This window comes from Taurulus bubalis, assembly GCF_910589615.1.
Source record: "Taurulus bubalis genome assembly, chromosome: 3".
NCBI classification, from domain to species: Eukaryota; Metazoa; Chordata; class Actinopteri; order Perciformes; family Cottidae; genus Taurulus; species Taurulus bubalis.
Window position 1 is genome coordinate 32,518,985 of NC_136591.1, and position 20,554 is coordinate 32,539,538.

A 20,554-nucleotide genomic window follows, 5' to 3' on the forward strand; every position below is an offset into this window, starting at 1 on the left:
CCGTCTATACACACATTTTTATTTGTGACAGACTTTTTTTTTCTTAAAGCACCGTTTGCACCTGGCAGGACCAAACCCTGTCATGCGGAAAGAGAAGGTTTAACAAAATTATTCTGTAAATAAAATATAATATATATAGTGACAGGTTATATACATATATATTAAAATGTATATTGTATTTTAATTGAAAATAAATGACCTAATGTCCTCATATGTTTCCGGGCACCTGCCAGTTGTTTTTCTCCACTGAGCTTAGGAAGGAACAGGGCAACGCCTCCAACGCTGTGTTCTGTTCTTTTTATACATCCATGTATCTGACAGCTTGTAGAGCTCCAGCTGGGCACTTCAACAAATCAAAGAGTTACTCGTTCTCCTCTTAGCAACAGTTGATCTTATTATTATTGACAATCTGTCATCCCCTTGCCACAGAAAAGTCCTGTTTCTGTAGATACACAGATCACAGAGACGAGAAACGTCTTCAGACCCCAGACATGTTCATCTTCCATCAGCACCTGGTTACTCTCTGTCTCTCTGTTGTTTTGACATTAAGTATCAAACTCTGCCTTTCGTCTGCCCCTGGCTGTGTTGTTTACCTTGTTCTTGTTATTCCACGCATTCTAATGATATATTCTGTTGATGACACGCTCCACACTCTGCCGCTTAGAAATGAAATATGTTGTGTTTGCCTCCACCTTCGAGCCAGGAAGAGCTGGAAGGATGTGTACACATTTTTTAAAAACACATTCTTTGAAAGTGATTTCTCCATTTAGCTCGAAGAGGGAGTACATCAGCTTGAAGTATTGAGTGGTAAAAGTTGTTATGATGGACATGCTCCTTTACATACCTATTTCTTTATAAGGGACAATACACATAAAATATATAAATCAAAATGTAAATGTGGGCCTGCAGTCTCTGGGCAGGTTATACATTTAACGACACAAACAAGATAAGGTGCCACCAAGCTCTCTCTGGTCTGTATTTAGCATTGGTGTCTCCATACTGTTTTGCGTCAAAAGTATAATGATTAAGTGGAGGCTGAACTTTGTGGTGACATTAATCAAGGTTAGAGAATTTCTTCTTAAGAAAAGAGGCTCAAAGCAATAGGTAGAATGATTGGCAGAAAAAAAATTAAAAAGAACCCAAAGAGAGGAAAAGAAGTCCTCTGTGCCAAGATAATGCTAATCAACATTTAGAGGACATGCAAGGGGATGACAGTGAGAAAAGACAAGAAAAGAAAAAGTCATCTCACAAAGCCAGACTAATCACAGCAGTGGGAATTTGCCTCGACGGGTCACTGATCATGCACTCGGCATTTTGTGAATCTCCTTTAATCTCTCAGGTTCACTTGATTGAGAATCCAGTCGAACTTGAACTTTAAATGAAAATACCAGACTTATTGAATTTTTCTGTCCCACATTCCGCTCTGCTACTTGAAGCCACCCAGACGAATCATACCTACAGTCTGTCATTAAAGTGAAGCCGTGTCTCCCTTTTGGCATCCTGAACTCAAAGCCGGACTATGATCGCTCCACATCAGTCCTTAATTATCTTTTCTCTTATTAATAGTATTTATAAGCAGTATGTGAACACGTAATATTCCTGAATATAATATGAGGTGTTTATTCATGTATTTGCTCACAACTATGACTGCTCATGTGTTTCTTTATTGAAAAATCACATGTGAATTTATTATATTTCCAATGCGTTTATCACACATAAAAAATGTATTTCCGGAATGGGATATTTTAACCAATAGAAAAGCAACCTATTTTTAGGCCTCTGCTCGGAAATTGCATTCCCAAACTAAAAAGGATGTGTCTCTGCAACCACTGGGGCTATTTGAATAATTGTGTTCCTATAAGAAAATAGATTGTGTTCCGATGTGTAAATATAAGTCTATATGTTACTGGTTAAGAGTAAATGAAAAGGTTTCAGGTCCGCCTAGAAAAACACTTTCAGGATGATTATTTCTTTGAGATGATGCAGCTGTAAGGTCTGACTCTAACCCAAATCATACATTCTCTCTGCAAAGGTTGACTTTGATAAAGTGAAGCAGAACAAAGTTAGAGAGGGTTTAGTGCAGAGAAAATTCAGACGAGGTCTCCAAAATTCCTCTTACTTACCAAACATCCAAATACAGCAGTTTTGGGCTTTTTTTCATAAAATAAGCTATGATTTACAGTTTTATATAACAATCGCTCAGTCTTTCCCCCCTAGGGGAGCATATTTGAAAATCTAATTTTAATATTTGATATTACTGTGTATTGTCAAGACTGATATGATACGTATCATGATACGGGGGCTTCAATATATATTACCTCATATTGCAATGTTTTGCAATACTATGAGCAAGGTGACATGCTTTAAAAAAAAAATCTAATTTGAGGGAAACTGTCATAGAACCCACTACCGAAATGCATACAATTAATAAAAACGTTTATGCAATCAGAACAGTGCTATCTGCATTAAACTTTTTAATCAAAGTCGCTGTAACATCCAACATCATACCACTACTTTTGTGCAATCTATTAATTAAACACGTTTTTAAATCCCTCAGTGGAGGCAAAATCGATCCCACCCAGTGCTCTGCTTATCAGCGACTGGTTAGACTTCATGTGTTACTGTGATTTTTCTCCCTCGCTCACAAGCTGTGAAAACATCTCACTAGAGAGCATTTTATTTCTTCTTTGAGGAAAAATAATCCTCTGACAGAAAAAAAAACATGTCTTACGATCTAACAGCAACATCCAGTAAGAAAAGAAAAATACCACTGTAAATACGTTCCTAACACAAGTACACAAGGACAGAAGGTTGGGTTCATCTCAATAAATCATTCCTGAATGATGTTATGGAAAAAGATCGTTTCCTGCCCATTATCATTTTTCTCGAAAAATACAGATTTATTTTTCTCTCACTTCCCTTGTTCTAACAGGCGGCTTGCATCCCGGTGATTCTAAGCAACGGCTGGGAGCTTCCCTTCTCTGAAGTCATCGACTGGAGGAAAGCCGCCATCATTGGAGATGAGAGACTTCTGTTACAGGTAAACACAAATGCTTTAGAGCAAGGAGAGCACATGCAAAGAAGGAACAAGGAGGCATGAATATTATTTTCACACCATACAGTCACCGGAGATACGTGGATGGAGGCAGGTTTGGAATTACACATATAATTAACAGGAGGCCCTGTTTTTTGCCGGGTTGGAAGGTACTGCACACATGCAAAAACATACCATCCGTACATTTCAATTCATAACAGCCTGAGACGACACAGACAACTATTCACCTGTGCAATATTTGTTCTTCTAAAATTGCTCTTCCATGCAGAGAGGACAGGCAATGGGTTGCACTACTTTGTTGCACAGACCAGACCGTGCTTTCCTCCCATGACAGCTGTGAACACACAACCTCAGCGATGTTCACAGCTGACTTTCGAAAGACAACGTAAAAATGTACAGGAACGAACGTGTAATCCAAATTTAGAAAGAAATTGACATTTATTTGATGAATAGTGACATTGTACAACGACAGAAGGGTTTCTGAGCAGGAAATCAAACAGAGTGACAGAGAGTTGCAGTATTATCGACATGAGGAGTTGTATTAATGGGGGAAAAGGTGATTTCAGCTCAGTGTATATAATTAACTATTAGCGTCTACCGACACCTAACTGACGTGGAGTAGGATTGCTGTCTTTGGCTTTTATTAAATTGCATTTTATTCTTACATGACATCTGTGATATTCACTGTCACACACAACTCTGCCAGGAAGTATTTTTTTTATCTTAGATGGAGTATTCTACAGTTGAATCTCCTTCTGTTCCTTTTTAATTATGGCAGCATGCAGAACTAGTGGTATTTACATTATCTAATTACTCTCTATATTTCCGCGTGCCGCCTGCATGACCTATATGCAGCCACCTGGACAGTGTGAGCTTGTTAGAGACCGTATGTGTCCCTTTAATTAACATGTCTCCCATCAGCCCTCCATCAGCGCCGGCTAACAACGATGTTAATTTCATTCTCTGTGAATCACACAATTACAGACAAGCCATCATTAAAAGTATGACAAACTTGGCTTTTAAATTCAATAAAGGATCTTTGTTTTTTGTACTAAATCATTGAGTAAGACCCACAATGATGCACTAATGTTGTCAGAGGTTTTTGTTATGTGGTTTGTTCCCTTCAACAAAACAGAACCATCTGTCTAAAAGCGTGCTAATTGTTGGTGCTAAAGTAAGTATTATGTTTTTGAAGCGGCGAAACAATGATGGTGTTCATATGAAGGCTATTAGAGAGGTGGAACAAAACAAGCATTATTTTAATTTTGTGTCCTCGTATTGTCTTGACGCAGACATATGAGAAACTAGTAAACACAAGGAGGCGGGGATAAAAACCTGACATGTGTGTACACATAACAATTAAATCAAACAATGAATGCATTGAACACATTTTTCACATCATAATTTGGAGTGCATACATTTCAATCCTTCAATCTGGTGAGAAGAGTGTTTGTTGTTGTACGAGGCGTTTTCCTCTCCTCCTTTACTGCCACGGAAGCCCTGAGAGGCGAGTGAGAAAACCAGATCTGGTGAGCCAAGTCGGATTTAAATCGTTTTCTTCTCTTTTGGGTTAAAGACTTAAGAACAGGTTGAAAAAAATCGTTCAAAGTTCCTTCAAAAGTCCGTCTGTTAAAACAGGTGGCGAGCAAGGGATCCTCTTGCTAAGTACTTTTTTTCTTTTCTCATCTGTAAAATAGCCAGAGTTCCCATCTTAGAAATATAATTGACATAATAGATTAGTTGCAATACCGTGTTATAAGAAAAGCTTTTAAAAGCTAAATACCTCAAGTGTTCAACATTGCATTAATATCTTCTTTAAATAGACCATTCCATTCGCCACGAGGTTGTACATTATTGAAGTCATTTTTAATTACTCTTGTTACATTGTAGATTCAGTATCTCAGTATGTTTTAATGTAGTTGGACAAAACAAGAAATTTGAAGATATCACCTTGGACTCGATTTTATCGACAAAATGTCCAAAATATAATAAATAGATGAATTGATGACCTAAATCAACAAAGGACATATATACATGTAATTTATGGATCTTAAAAAAGCATGCATCAAAACATCATGTTTTCATATATTTCATATAGACATAAAATCACTTTTCACAGGTAACATTTGAGACATGCCAACGTGTGTACATGTGATGTTGCCCACATGTTGATTTACTTGATGTGAAAATGTGTTTTACATGTAAGATTTAATAAATACTAGTTGAACAGAGCAGGTTAATGGGTGTGGCACTTCTTGTGTTTTAGAAAACAAAGCCTCCCAGACTTTAAGGACACCTTCAAGCAGCTTCATTTTGTTTTACTGCAGCACTGAGACAGCTGCCAAGACGGCAAGAGATCAAGCCGTACCTGGAAATAAAGTGTCAGAATAGACTCTTTCAAGCTCAGGATGTGGCTTTATAGCACAACTGAACTGAGTTATTAAAAGCAATAAAATACCCCCAAAACATTTAATTATTTGGTGTCGATGACAGCATCTGTACAGTGTAATGAAAATACAATAATGAACCTGTTTCTGATTGGTAAACAGATTATGGATCCTCTTTGTCTTTATTGTCTCTCTCTCGCTCTCTCTCTTACACACACACACACACAGACGCACACAAACTCACTGTTCAACACAACATCGGAGCTCTAACACCTGGAGAGAGAGTTGAATCTCATTACTTTCAATTACATCACTGAGAACTGCAATACCTGGCTGTTTAATATGTAGAGTTTCGATTCCCCCTGTGGAGTGGTGACATGCACAACACACACAGACACACACACACAGGGCGCCTGCTGAGAAACATAAACACTATTAGAGTCAATCGAGGGGAAGAGAATTGAGCTGATTTGATTGGTGTTGTTTATATTCCACCTCAGAGAGCTGAACAATTAAAGCTCGCTCTGCTGTCGGCGGATGATCCCACTGACGTCAACAGCAACACAACCTCCAGTTCTGTGTCTATGTACTTTTTGGTTTTCACAAACTAAACCGTTAATCTTGGATTATCAAGTAGTTTAAATCTGCATTATATAGTTCGAAGTCAGAGAAGGGAAATACAATCCAGAAAGAAATACGGTGTTCATGTTACTGAGAAATCCACTAGGAATGTGTGTTTGTGCTGCTCGTATTTGATTGGTCAACGCAGCACCCGGCCCGATGACGATGCATTGTGCTGAACTCAATAGTCAGGTTAAAGTTATTTTCAACCCCCTGCTACAACAACGCAGTGGTCTGCTTTAAATAAATGAGGGGGCTGAGGGTTTCATGCCGTGTTGTTGTGTGTCTCAATGCAGCCTGACAGCAGTTTACTTTAAACTGCACTTTTAAGATAACAAACGTATTCATCTCGAGGGAAATTGTTGTGCAGCAGTTGCATGACAAAGTGGGAAAGAGTGCAAAACTGCAAATATACCAAATATAAGTGAAAAATATCAAGAAGGTGGAAAAAACAAAATGGAGTCAATGCCAGCCGTGTAAACAGGTCAATTCACAATATACACGGTGAGAATCATGAATAAACTATTTGATGGTAGTTCCCCATCATATTAGTGAAGCAAAAGCCTTTGGATTTGGAGGGACACATCATATTTCAATGGAAAATGAGTTCAGAACATGAATGACAGGCTCATCGTTACTAGCAGCTGCTTCATAAGGCGTCAAGAAGCTCATTGATCACAATGAGGGATTGAGCCAAGCATCTGATTGATTGATGACAAGGTATTAGGTTCCATGTCATGCCGAACAACGCCCCTTAGTTGATGTGAAATCTCAACCCTGTAGCTTAATGCTCAATTGTAGCACTATCAGTCACTATTCCACTGTTGGCAATATAACTTTCTGTGAAAAGGTGTTTGGGTTCTTGGCCAGAACACCGGAACACACCGATCCTAAATCCTCCACCGCCTCTTGAGGACTGATGAGGCTCTTCAGGAACATTGGCTCCACCGCTACTCATTCCCCTTTCAGCTCCATTGTCAAGCTGAGCTGGGCAGCTGAGGTTGTGTGTCTGACCTCATCGAGGAGGTAGTTTGTTTTTCTCCAAACTGTGATTCAAGAGAGAGTCCGGCTCCGTCTTCCTTGGCACGTCAGGATGTTTAGCTCGCTGGTCAGGTTGGCAGGATCCTTGTCTCCCTTGATTTCATCCCTCCGCTGCCTCTCCCGGAGGGGGTCTCTGCTGCAAGGCACAAGCCAGCTGCTCACGTCCTTCATGACAATGTGAGCTGGGACCTTGTCTTGCCAGCCGGTTTGCAGAGTTTGTTGGTACATTGGAGGCAAAGAACTTCATATTCATCCAAGAAAAATAAACAATCATTAATATATGTCGGGATATATATGATGTATGATGGATTTACATGATGTACAGCAGGTTGACAAAACACGGCAGAGATAAAGAACTCACTGAAGCTTGAATTGGTGACACATTTGACTGTTGATAAATTGTTTAAAGGAGCAATGTGTAGAATGCAGTGGCCTCTAGTGGTGAGGTTGCAGATTGCAACCAACTAAACGCCCCTCTCTAGACTCTAGAGCCAGAGTTTGGATTGTCCTTTCTGGGCTACTGTAGAAACAACATGACGGATTCGGGGAAGAGGACCCACTCCCTATAGAAATGTGAAGGCTTCATTTTAAAGCTGCTGAATACACCCTTCGAAACCTTTCTCAGTTTGAGGTGATTATACACTGAAAACATTGTTATAAATATTATATTCCATTTCCATTAAATCCCTCTAAACCCTACATTCTGTCCCTTTAAGTCATTTATCAAGCCATAAACTAAGCTTCTAAATTGTGAGGATTTGCGTTCACTGTCACGTCCATTTTTCTTCAAACGTCACACTGGGCTCAGGAAAATTGTGACATTTTTCAATATTTCCTTTCGTTTTATAGACTAACTAATTGGTGCTTTAATGCAAATGCAGTGCCACGCTAAAGCAGTGAGGCGCTTCTTAACTTGCTAGGCGGTTTGTGGAAGCATTTCACTCAGCCTGACTTGAAACAATAGCAGTAATAATATATTCATAGCACATATCTGCTATTAGGAGGAAAATAAACTCACAAATAATATCGCAAAATGGTGTGTGGCTGATCTTTGCAATATTTATTGTCACAATAATTAACAAAGTACCAGCTCCATCACAACAGACTGACCGCACCATCGATCAACCTGAGTCAGCTATAGCGTGTGTGTGTGTGTGTGTGTGTGTGTGTGTGTGTGTGTGTGTGTGTGTGTGTGTGTGTGTGTGTGAGACAGCAGGTGGTTTAGTTACCAAACTGTCCTGAGGATAAGCTCGCTGACAGACAGAGTGAGATGTGTGGGTAGAAGAGTCTTGAGGGACGGAGGACTTTCCTCTAATCTGGTCTCAAAATCACATCGTCAAAATTACTTATGCTTCCTCCACCTGTCTGCTGGCGCTCTGCTTTTTATTCTTCTTCTTTTTGTCTTCCACACTGGTTCCCATCCTCTCACTCAAAATTGTTTAACATCTAACTCAATCTAGCTCACTGTCATTTCTGTCCTCTGGCTTTTCTTCTTTCTCCTCTTCCTCCAGGTTCCCTCCATTACCCGGTCTGTGGGCCGTGACAGGATCCTGGCTCTCCGCCAGCAGACCCAGTTCCTCTGGGATGCCTACTTTTCTTCTGTAACCAAAATCGTCTTAACTACTCTGGAGGTAAGCTCATGTGAGAGAAATGGTCTTTATGTGAGTTTTGTCAGGAGAGCTTGATTTAATCAACCAACCGGCTCTGTCTTTCTCTATACTGTACATCGCCGCTGGCGATGCCTCACCTCCCAAAGATAAACTTTTAAAAGATGTCAGTCATATTTTTACAAAGAAGGTTTTGCTGAATGTGCCCCCTCCTTTCCATCAATGTTCTGCTTCACATTCATACATTTCCACCTCTTCTTAGAGTAACCACAGTATAGCTCCACTGAATTAATTGGGGGCTGTTTGTCTTGCTCAAGGCCACCGCAAAAAAAGTTTTCGATGGAGTTGGGAGGTTTGGGTTTACTTTTTGTTGCATTTTTACAAAACAGCCTTTTTTCAACCACCTTCCTGTCAGCACGGAGAAATAATTTAAAATGCACCTTCACAACGTGACAATCCTTGTACGATCAGATATGAGGTTGCTGCGACTTCGTTTTACTTTTCAAAAGCACGGGTGCATTTTCCTTAAGAGATATACTTTAACGTACATCTTTACACACACACACACACACACACACACACACACACACACACCCACACACACACACACACACACACACACACACACACACACACACACACATGCGACCCAAATGCCGATGTTTTGATCAGTTAAATTCTTATTTTGGCCACTCGGGGGCAGCGGAGAAAGCTGGTGACACAACACTGACATGGTATCACCTTGTAAATGTGATATTTTTTTTAATTGGCACGACAAACATGTTATTTACATATCCACCAGGCACAGAGCAGCATTGTCTTTCATTCAAAGTCTGATAATCACTTACCTCTGTTTTGGTCTCCACCAACTGCCACCAGCTCTGCTATACTCACCAGGTAGCACACAGTCGGTTTTGCATCTGCAAACAAAGTAATTTGATCCATTATTAATATGAAAATATTGATTAGTTCAGCATTAACTTACTCTACGGAGTCTATTGTGTATTGGTGACATGAACATATGAAAGGTAGAAAGATATTAGAAGTAGAAAGAACAGATATTGCAACTTTAATCTGAAAAATATTGTTATATACAGACAATTTTGTGTAATTTGCTACAATATGGGTGAATGGGTTCGTGGTGAGCAGGGTCGTCCTTCAATCAGAGGATTAGTGCTTTGCTAGTCTGTGTCCTTGGGCAAGACACTCAAACCCAAATTGCTCCCGTAGCTGTGCCTACGGTGTGTGAAAGTAGTATGAATGTTAGTTATAATCCTGATGGGCCTTGCATGGTAGCTCCTCCCATCAGTGTATGAATGGGTGAATGATGGCAAGTAATGTGAAAGCGCTTTGAGTGGTCAGACTAGGAAAGCGCTATACAAGTGCAGTCCATTTATCATATAGGGTTTTATGAATAATTTGTCCATCTTATTAACATGCAGTATAAGCAAGAACTCGACATGTAAAGATTTTTAAGTGTATTATGCTCGAGTGTCTGTGTGTGTGTGTGTGTGTGTGTGTGTGTGTGTGTGTGTGTGTGTGTGTGTGTGTGTGTGTGTGTGTGTGTGTGTGAGAGAGAGAGGGAGTGTGTGTTGGCTTCTGTGTGATGCCAAAAGGTTATTTCTTACATCTTAGAACTAAATTAATTTTTAAACTTATTTCACAAATATTTAATGAAATACAAATAACATTGCTGGTAAATATTAGGAATATAGATATTATTATGTCTTTCACAAAGTAAAGTTCGATTTTCACATTTACACATGTAGACTGGACACAAACACATCCAAACACAATATAAGTATGAGGGGCCAAATGTGAAGGAGGTCTGTATGCCCAGATGCCCTCGAGTTAGAGATGCTGCAGTGTGTGTGTGTGTGCGTGTGCGTGTGTGCGTGTGTGCGTGTGTGTGCGTGTGTGTGTGTATCTGCCTGCTCTCAGCATTAGAGCCCTCATTAAATGACCTCCCCAGCTCAAGTGTCGAGGATGAACTTGGAGTAAAAAAAACCTTCCTCCTCTCATTTTACTCTCTATTGTTGTTGGTTCACTGCAGCCTTGATTCAGTCCTCGGGGACAATTTGCTCTCCGTAGCATCTCTAAATACAGACGCAGTACATAATAATCCTCTTAATTACCGCCATCATCATCGCATAAACACCAGTACAATCGCTGTGATCTCTCTCGTAGCACACAATCATCCTCACGTTCTATCATCATTTGTATCGTTGCAATAGCATTGAAGTCATCATCGCAATTCAACTTCAGGCTTGTTCAGATTAGGGTCCTCGACACAACAATATAATTACCAACATAGGGCATCATTAGTATTATCTTTTAGAATTAAATCACAGTATTTCGTCCTCAACTGTGGACATGTTGTAGAAAAGATGTTTTCATCACATGCATTTGAGGTTCATTGTCATACAGTCTATCATGTGATGCATCATACTCAAGATAGAAAATAGTTTCTTAATTAATCCCTATTGCAAAGATAGTGCTTTTATTACACATATTACTGATTAGAAGAAGGGGAAAAAACTAAACACTTTCACAGCATCAGAGCACATTCAAATTAGCTTTTATCTGGCATGTCTTTTTTACAAATATATTTTGTGCTGAAACTGTGCATTGTGCCTTAAGTGTCTTATATTAAACTCAGTGCCGATAAACTAAACGATCAAGATGCATGTTTCAAATTTGCATATTTTGCTGAACATTGGCCACAAGTAGCAGATACAGAATAATGCTAAATGCTATCACAATGCAAGAAGAGTCATTATGTCACAAACCGCCTCAGTAATGAGCTACACAGTAAAAGGCCTGACTGTATTATACTGAGCAAAGGCGTCTTTTACCATCAAATTAAACGTATTGCTTGTGCTTTCAAAATAAACATACTCTCCCTTTAAGATATATTTTTGGGGTTTAATGTATTTTGGGGTTTTAAAATGTTTTGTAATGAAACACTATGGATGCCCATGTGTGGCAGTAAAATATAAAAATTATTAGATAGAAAGACGAAATTATGAGATAGAAATTCAAAATTATGAGATAGAAAGTCATAATTTTGAGATAGAAAGTCAAAATTATTACTATTACTAAATTATTATTATTACTGCCATACAACAGCTGCATTTCTCCAGTACAGTGAACATGGTGGTGCTTAGTTACCATGCATGAGGTGTCCCCATATTTCTTGGTGTCTGTGGGGGCCTTTAGAAGCTTTTCAGTGATCAGGCAGCTTAATTGGCTCCTCAGCAACTGATCAATAGTTAACAGGATTCAGCATGACAAAGGAAGAACACAGTTTACCTTTGATTCTGACAGTTTCAGATAACCAGCTATCAATCGGTAGATTGCAGAGAATAACAGAATGTTGGATCAACAGACCAGCCCGTAAAATCCTGACGTTATAAAGGATCTCCAAATTTTAGTTTAATAGCAAACTACAGCTTTTTTTGTCTTACAATCACTGCACAAACAGCACCTTTGTGCCACCCCCAAATAGCCAGCGCCAACAGGGTATGAAATTAGACAGAAGCCCATTGACAGCCACACTGACAGCCAGATGTGCTAAAAACTCAGAGCCAGCATGCCACCAGGCTAAATGGGTGAAATGAGGCGTTGTTGATAACTGCAGTGGCCCTCATACTGCGAGCCTGACAGTTCACGAGGTGTCTGTGTGTGTGTGTGTGTGTGTGTGTGTGTGTGTGTGTGTGTGTGTGTGTGTGTGTGTGTGTGTGTGTGTGTGTGTGTGTGTGTGTGTGTGTGTGTGTGTGTGTGTGTGTTGAGAGCTGGCTTTAGTGCCAATTCTCCACAGATCAGTAGACAGCTCTGGAGCTGGAGAGAAAAACCATAATGCCCCCAAAAAATGTGTTCATCTATTCTTTGTTTTCAGTATCATAGAGATCTTACAGTAGAGTTAAAAATGTTAATAACATATTGTATTTATGTTAAGGTAGACCTGTTTTTTAAAGGTGGATATCAGTTATTTATGAAGAATTATTCAAATAAAAAGTGTTCTGTTGCCTGATATCTTCACTATAAATCCAACTTCATTCAATCAATACATTGAAATTAAACAAATACAGATCCTTTTTTTAATCTTCTGTCAGTTATGTGTTTCTCATACTCATGCATACACTTATGCGTACCAACGTGATAATACATGCGTCTATGATGTAAAAACACTTCTTTAGCACCAAGTAATTGAAGCCATCACACCTTTAGAAAGTCTGCTGTGCCTCGTCAGACGTGGACCTCAGGTCATCGCCTGCATTAGTGATAAGTGGAGAGAGAACAGAGCGAGTGGTTCTTAGCTTTCCTCTTATGAAAGAAAAGAGTTTGTCTCTTTTTATCTGCTGAGCCAACCGGCTACATGACCATCCCTCTGCCAGCGTCAGACAAATATAGTACCTGTGTGTGCTGATCTCACTTCATATTTGGGTTTTGGTCTCTTTCATTCTAGTACACATTTAAAATACAGCGTGCTTTAGTTGAGTATGTCCCTGTCCAACTACTTTATACTTCTACTCCACATGTATTCCCCAATAAATACTGTAATAATCCCCAGAAGGATATTCTCATATCACAATTGCATTACACAAACAAACCACAATGGACAAAAGTAAAATAGCATGCTCTTTAAAAATGTCCTTGCATACAGTTTGCAAATTGCCTTAAGGTGTGCAAAGTGGATGAGTTATAAATTAAATTGATGTCCAATTTAGAAGGTTATTTGAGGGTTACCCATAAAACATGTGAAGAGCTTATAAACTATGATTTATTGTGGTAAATGAAACCATCTAACAATATATAAAGTCAGCTCCACCTTGACACTACAACAGTACAATGCAACCTGCACATGAAAACACACTAGTATCAGTGATATAATGAATGCAAGTTTTTAACCTTAAAGAGGCTTAATAACTAACTAACCTAAATACATAAATGTGTATATGTGTATGTTCACCACGGGTGAGAACAGCATCCAAGAAGCTATGTTTTAAATGTGATATCTTCATTATATCCTTTTTAAAAGTAATAGTGATACTACAGTAAGTGGAATACATGACATCCTTTTAGATGTGTGTGTATCCAGAGGCCCAGCTGCAGGTTGAAGTTGTGTCGTTGGTCCTCTGAGGCCCCTGAAGGCTCACAACACTCAACATATAACCTGACCTTTGGTAACAAGCCGGATGGATAATATTAGCTAAATAACTAATGGACTCCTCATGTTGGGATCACGTTGATGCCACAAATGAACTGTTCAAGTATCTTGTTCCCCAAGCACTGCAGCTAAACAGCTGGCCACTTGTATTCCCAAATATGATCACATATCTGGAGTTAAAAGGGTTAAGTGTAAAGAGTCCGTTATGAAGAGCCCCATGGACCAAGGCTGAGTCCGGGTTTGAATCCGACCCGCGGCCATTTGCTACATGTTGTCCCTTCCCTCTTACCCTTTCCAGTCTGTCTATCCATCAAATACAAGCTAATGGAGCAATATGGAGACAGAGGGAAGAGCTGTGTGTTTGGATGCAGGTTGTCAAAACAATGTGGCTGAGTTCTAATTAATTCAAGGGAAATATTGCCTGTACATGGTTTTCTTTCAATATGATATTATAGGATATTATACAGTATGTGTATTGTATTAATATTCTGTGACTGACACCCTGAAGTCAACTCTGTTTAATTTGGCAAGCCGTGTGCATGAAATGAAGAGACTGATAGGGCGAAAAGGAAATTGTTCAAACAATCACATCTTTGTCTTTCTTTTCCTCTTGTCACACCTTCTAATCTTCACTTCTCTTCAATCAGCTACCTCATATTTACACTCCCCTCTCCATCACTACACCCACTCCTTAGTGTTTCTCGTTATCTTCGCATTTCTGTTTTTGTATTTTGTTCTTGTTCCTTTAATTAGTTTTAATGCTTCACTTCCTCCTGTCCCGTCTCTCCAGATCATCCAGGACCGCGTGGACTCCCATGTGTCCAGAAACGGGTTGTTGTGGAATTCCCTTCCCGGTGGTCTCTATGCACTCCCCCAGTACTCAACTGACCCTGTCCAGTTCCCTTTTTACTATGCCATGCTGGGTAAGAGTTGATCTTGTCAGTTAGAGATTCAATATGCATAAATGCTGTCATTGTTTTTTTTCACCCGCAGTTTTTGTCCGAACATGATCTCATGGAGCCGATTAAAACCCCTTGGCGCCCGGTTGTCACGATTGTCCCCAAAATCCTTAAATCATGACTCTTAATCTTAATACACAGACATGAAAGAAATATTTTTAGATTCAGTGCGACTTTCAGTTCCGAGAATATCCTTATATCTGAATCCATAGCGAATAAGTGTTCATAATTCCACTTGGAAATCATAGAAAAAAAGATCCTTATAACTCCAGAACTTTGAGTACAAAAAAAAAAGTATCAAAGTAATTGTGCACTTGGTTGTCTGGTTTGACCAATGTGTGCAACTATGGGTACATTGCAACCAGGAACTGTTAATACCTAATTCGGCATACATATAATGGTAGATGGCATTTGGGTGGGGTTGCAGTTATCTCAATTCAGTATGGGAGGTGTTCCTCCGTAGTTTTTCTGTAAATGTAGCAAAAATTCTTCCAAGAAAGTTATTGCTTCTGCCACCAACAGCTTGCCTGGAGGCCATTGCTGGATGTTGGCTGCACCAACAGGACTTAACGCAGGACACAAAAAACATATCTGAGAAATCAGCAAATGTACAAGCTAACCTCATGCAAAATATTGCATCACTGGTTATTAACTGAACCTGTGAATAAAATAAGCAAAACGTGCGAAAATATATGTAAATATATGCAGTGTGTGTGCCATAAGACTGCTGTTGAAGCTCTTCAAGCTGCAGGCAAAGAGTGAGGTGAAAGTGGACTGGTGTGTGTGTATATACGTGGGTGTGTGTAGATATGCAGACTGGAGAGACTGAGGCTAACCAAGATCGATGTTTGCCTTTCTCTGAGGAATTGTGGACACAAGGGTTAGGAGGACGAAAGAAGGGAGGGATGGAAGGAAAGATGGGCCAGTTTGGTTTATCCCGCTGCAGTAAATCACTATTTTAGCGGCTGCCATCTCCAGTGCTGCTGCTCGTGGGAATAACTTGTCGTCAATGCCGTTTGGACGACGGTCTCCCTCTGCTGCCTTCCCATAACTTTTGATGGCAAACCACTTGCAAGTTCTGCCTGCTAGTTTGAAAAAGTTTGACTCACTGCTCAGACGTAGTGGTCTAAGTTGCTGTAAGAATTAGCTGATGTGATCGCTCAAGTTATAGCTTCACTTTTGTTCGTGAAAAGTTGTGCTGTGAAGCTACTTTAGGTTTTCAAAAACAAACAAACAAATTGTTTTGACAGTATCAATACACGGCAACAAAATATGTCTCCAGTTAAAACTTTGATCACTGATGTTATTTTCTGACTTTTACAGTGTTTTTTTTCAACTGTCCACTATGTGCTCAAGTGGAAAGTCATCGCTCATACTCTTTATTAAGATGTCATAGAACTTGGCCAAGTTTACCTTTAGTGTTTACAGCTTGTAAGCAATTGTGAGTCAATTCAAGATGATACACTTTAAAATGTATTCATTTTAATTTCAAATAGTTTTAAATGACCACCCAAATGCACCATTAGTCCGTGAAGTAAGTGCAAGGTGGGTCTTGAAACCTCTCAGTTTAGGGATTAAAACGTCTGAAGGAGCGCACCCCTGATTGGAGAGACATCTGCAGTCTGTCTCTCTCCATGGTGCTGAAACATTCAGATCAACTCAATTCAATGCAGTGTGCTTTATTGGCCTGAATGTAACAGAGACAATATTGCAAAATCCTCAAGTGATAATGAGATTCAGAAAGGTAAAAATCAAGAATACTGATGGAAATAATTAACGATGTGTCCTTGCTCTGTGTGTGTTTGTGTTTATGTGAGAGTCTGAGTGTTGATTAGCTGTGTGTGTGTGGCGTGTGTATGTGTGTGTTCAAGTTAAAGTTCTCTCTTCTTCTCTTTCTGCAAACGTTTTCCTCCCGGCTTCACCTCCCACAGAAATTGTGCTGCACATTGAGGTCTCCTGTGCAGTGGCATTGGCAGTAATCTCTTGTATAGTTTTTTGCTAAGAGTTGGAAGGAATCCTCAGATTTTTTTTTTTAGGGGGGGGGGGATATTGGGTTTCTCTGCTTTTGCCCTCACGGAGAATGCCTCTTCAACACTCGGCCACTATGTGCTACTGGTTTGAAGGGTCAGCAGGACACGCGTCCTGTAAAGTATCTCTTCAGTGGCTCCAGCAGGTGCAAGAAAGTGAAGTGTAATAAAAAACAGCCTCTTGTCTGCAGGCCGACTAAAAAATAAACAAAGCTGTCAACTCAACAGACCCCAGCCTTTATTGAAAAAGAACAACACTTATGAACCACTTACAATGCCGTCTTTCTGGATTGATGGGACTCTAACTGCTCTCACATGACAGCCAGGTGGACTAATGACCCACAGGTGACCTCAATGACTCTAAAGGTGGCAAAGCTCTTTCCGAGAAAGCGCAGATGAAACAGAAGGACCGAGCCTATTTCTGTGACCCCCACAAGGTCAGACCTTGTGCTTCCATAAATACCACTAGGCCCACCTGAGATGGCTGGTCAGGGGACCCGGTGTCAGAGAGATGGATAGAGCAACACTAAAGAGCACTCCGGCTCCACGCGTCCATGAGGATGTCTATTCCCCTATTCCCACACCCACCCGATACTTGGCATGCCATGTGCCTGCAATGCTCGTCTTCTTTAGTTGTCGGGAATATTGGTAGTGTCTGCGTGTGTGTTCTCATACTGTATCTGCCCCAGGTTACCAATTGTATATTCTGAGCTTCCCACACAGCAGCATTTTGCTTGTTGGTTTATAAAGGCAAGTTTTCACTTTCCGATTGTTCAAATTAAATCTGTAATGTGAAAAGGGTTGTGTGTAATGAAACTGAAGCTCCCTTCGGCTCTGCAAAGTGTTTTTTCTTTTTTTTTCGGTCTTTCAGATATTGTTTTTGTTTTACAAACCACAACTTTACTCCTTTGGTTCACTCAGTTTCAAGAAACAGCTGGCAGCAAAAACAAATAAAAAGGCAGCAAAAAGTTGACCAAAACAAAGTCAGAAGGAAAATAATTATTGGATTTACAAATGAATTTGTAACTCCAAAATAATGCTAATGTTTCTTTGGTTGTGTAAATAGGAAACTGTTTATTGTGGCATATTAGAAGGCAATAACATGTTCAGGTTGTGTTAACAGCTCGTTCTAGATTACGTGCAGAAAACTGAAAATATTAACAACAAAAAAGATGATTTAGAGAATTGTCTCCCTCAGATGTATGGTTTCCCTATAAGTCGTATCGCTTGCTGTTGCAGAAAGGAATTTTATTTTATTTTGTTGGAGGCTCTTTTGAGACGCTAAAAGTAATCTCAAAATTGCCATGCACATTATAACCTGATTATCACGGAGAAAAAGATAATACATAGTTTGATTAAAGCCTCAGGATCAGCCCTAATAAACTGAATTGTTTGTTGATTATATTAATGATCACCATCAGCCCTAATCGGCATGCAACAAAGATAGCTGTGTGTGATCTTTTCTTTCATCGAAATTCAATGATTGTGTGCTAATCATATTGTTCTCACACCGGGCATGAACATAACTCTGTTTTACAGAAAACAAGTGTGTTTCATCTTAATCTGGTAATAATCAAACTAGTAGGGTGCATGTAGATACGTCATGTAACATGGCTTTATATGCTCTTATTCAAAGATACAGTTAGACACAAACGGTTTTATTTACTACGGAACAGAAAACGTATTCAGGAAATCAAATAAAATCCTTAAAACCAATGCTTTACATTATTGATATTTTTCTTTTGCACAGACTGCCACAGAGGGGATCAATTTCCTTAACTCAATTTACCCATTGTGCCGTACACTGGGCGTCCTTTATCGTGGATAGTAATTTAAGGTTTGGTTCCGCTTCGTTATTTCTCTTTTTGACCTGTTTGGTTCATTTGTTTGCCACAATAAAATGCACCCAAAACAATGTAACTAACAAGAACAGTTGTATTTGTGAGGCTGTAGCAAATACAATGGCTCCTTATAGGAACAAATCAGCACGATTCCCAATTCACTAAAGGAGACAATCAAATCAAACTCTTGGATTAGACGTGTTTACTCATGCTCACTGATGGGAAGCAGGGGGGGTATATATCCTGTCACAATGATTGATGACGGGTGCAGCTGAGAGCGCCCTGTGTCCAGTTAACCGTTATGGAGCTTTATGGAGAGCTACGTCTGCACAATACTGTGTTAAAAACCTAAATACAGTTTACCCATGACAACTGTTTCTCTGTGTGTGTGTGTGTGTGTGTGTGTGTGTGTGTGTGTGTGTGTGTGTGTGTGTGTGTGTGTGTGTGTGTGTGTGTGTGTGTGTGTGTGTGTCCAGGTAAGAGCCCGGCACCGCAGTTCACAGCTGCGATCCATACGGTTACTCCTCTGCAGTCCCAGATCTCCCCCGTGGTGAAGCTCATCATCGCTATAGCCAAGTCCAAGTTCTGTGCACAGGTGGGAAGCGTGTCTACGTCCCACTGTGATTTGGTGGCTCAACGAAGGGAAATAATGCAAAACAGTATTAAATGTGATTAGTCAATAACGAAGCAAAGTAAACACCATACGAAGAGGTGTCAATATAGCCTGTTCGGTTGTTTCCCCCTCTTCTTCTCCTTGGCTCTCCTCCTCCTGCGATCGTTGCATTATTTGTGTGTTTTTCTTCATCGACTTGCATCTTCAGGTAGTAAAATTTGACAAGGAGGTTCAGCCATTCCTCAAATACAAGAGGGTGTTCAAATAAATCAAGCAAAAAATACTTTCTTCTCATACAATTTTTATGATATTTTAATATTGGCAAAATATTATGATTGTTTTCTTGTAATTTTCTGATGTTTTTTCACAAAATTAGGACATATTCATAACTTAATGATTTTTTTTCTCAAGATCTTGGTATATTTTTCTTTACAATTGCCATACTCCTAACATTGAATTATTTTGACCTTTACATACTTGCTTGACCTTTTCGGGATGATACAATATGAACATGACTACTTACATCCCATCTTAAAATTATCACATAAGAGAGTATCAACAAATGCATTTGTTTCCTCTTATCCTGGAATACTATTTATCAATCCAGATTGTTTTAGTGTGAGTTGCCTTGTTTTATAGATATTGGCTGTAGAGATGTCTGCCTTCTCTCCGAAATAATGGCACTATGTGGCACTTGGTTTGTGGTGTTCAAAGCGCCTGAAAATACATTTGAAAAACTCAACAGCAAATGCCTTTCAGGAATCTATAACCTAAGTTGACAAATAGCACACCAGGTTAGAGGAAACTGACCGTTTGAAGATGAAAAATGCCTCCTGAGAGTCTTTATGTTTTACTTTGTGGAATAAATCAACTGTTTCAAACACCTCTATGCAGAAATGTATGTAAAAGTATGTTGATGCTTACATAATGTTCACTGACTCTATTTTCCCATATAGATTGTGGTTTTATGGAACTGCGACAAGCCTTTACCTCCCAGGAACAAGTGGCCCTCCACCAGCGTGCCTCTCACTGTCATTGAAGGACAGACCAAGGTAACAGCTGCCGGCTTTTTGCATCCATTACGTTAAAAGATACTTCTTTAAATAACAGTGAGGAGATTTATCTCCCCTTTCTAAAACAGATTTTCTCAAACGGACTCTGAGTTTGTTGTTCAATGAAAGAACCGACCCTTTGGCTTCTAGCTGCTTTCTCAATGCCACAAACCTCAACTTT

General features: G+C 39.6%; 1 protein-coding gene across 1 annotated transcript in view; it reads left to right on the forward strand.

The window, feature by feature from the left end:
- Positions 1-20,554, forward strand: part of LOC306733537 (exostosin-1) — a gene marked incomplete at both ends in the record, with an annotated part of 181,948 nt that overhangs the window by 143,871 nt on the left and 17,523 nt on the right. Inside the window, 5 exons of the mRNA XM_079214790.1 lie at positions 2,933-3,040; positions 8,616-8,735; positions 14,672-14,804; positions 19,185-19,303; positions 20,278-20,373. Of these exons, the coding sequence (XP_079070916.1) occupies positions 2,933-3,040; positions 8,616-8,735; positions 14,672-14,804; positions 19,185-19,303; positions 20,278-20,373 (576 nt within the window). The remainder of the gene's footprint in view (positions 1-2,932; positions 3,041-8,615; positions 8,736-14,671; positions 14,805-19,184; positions 19,304-20,277; positions 20,374-20,554) is intronic.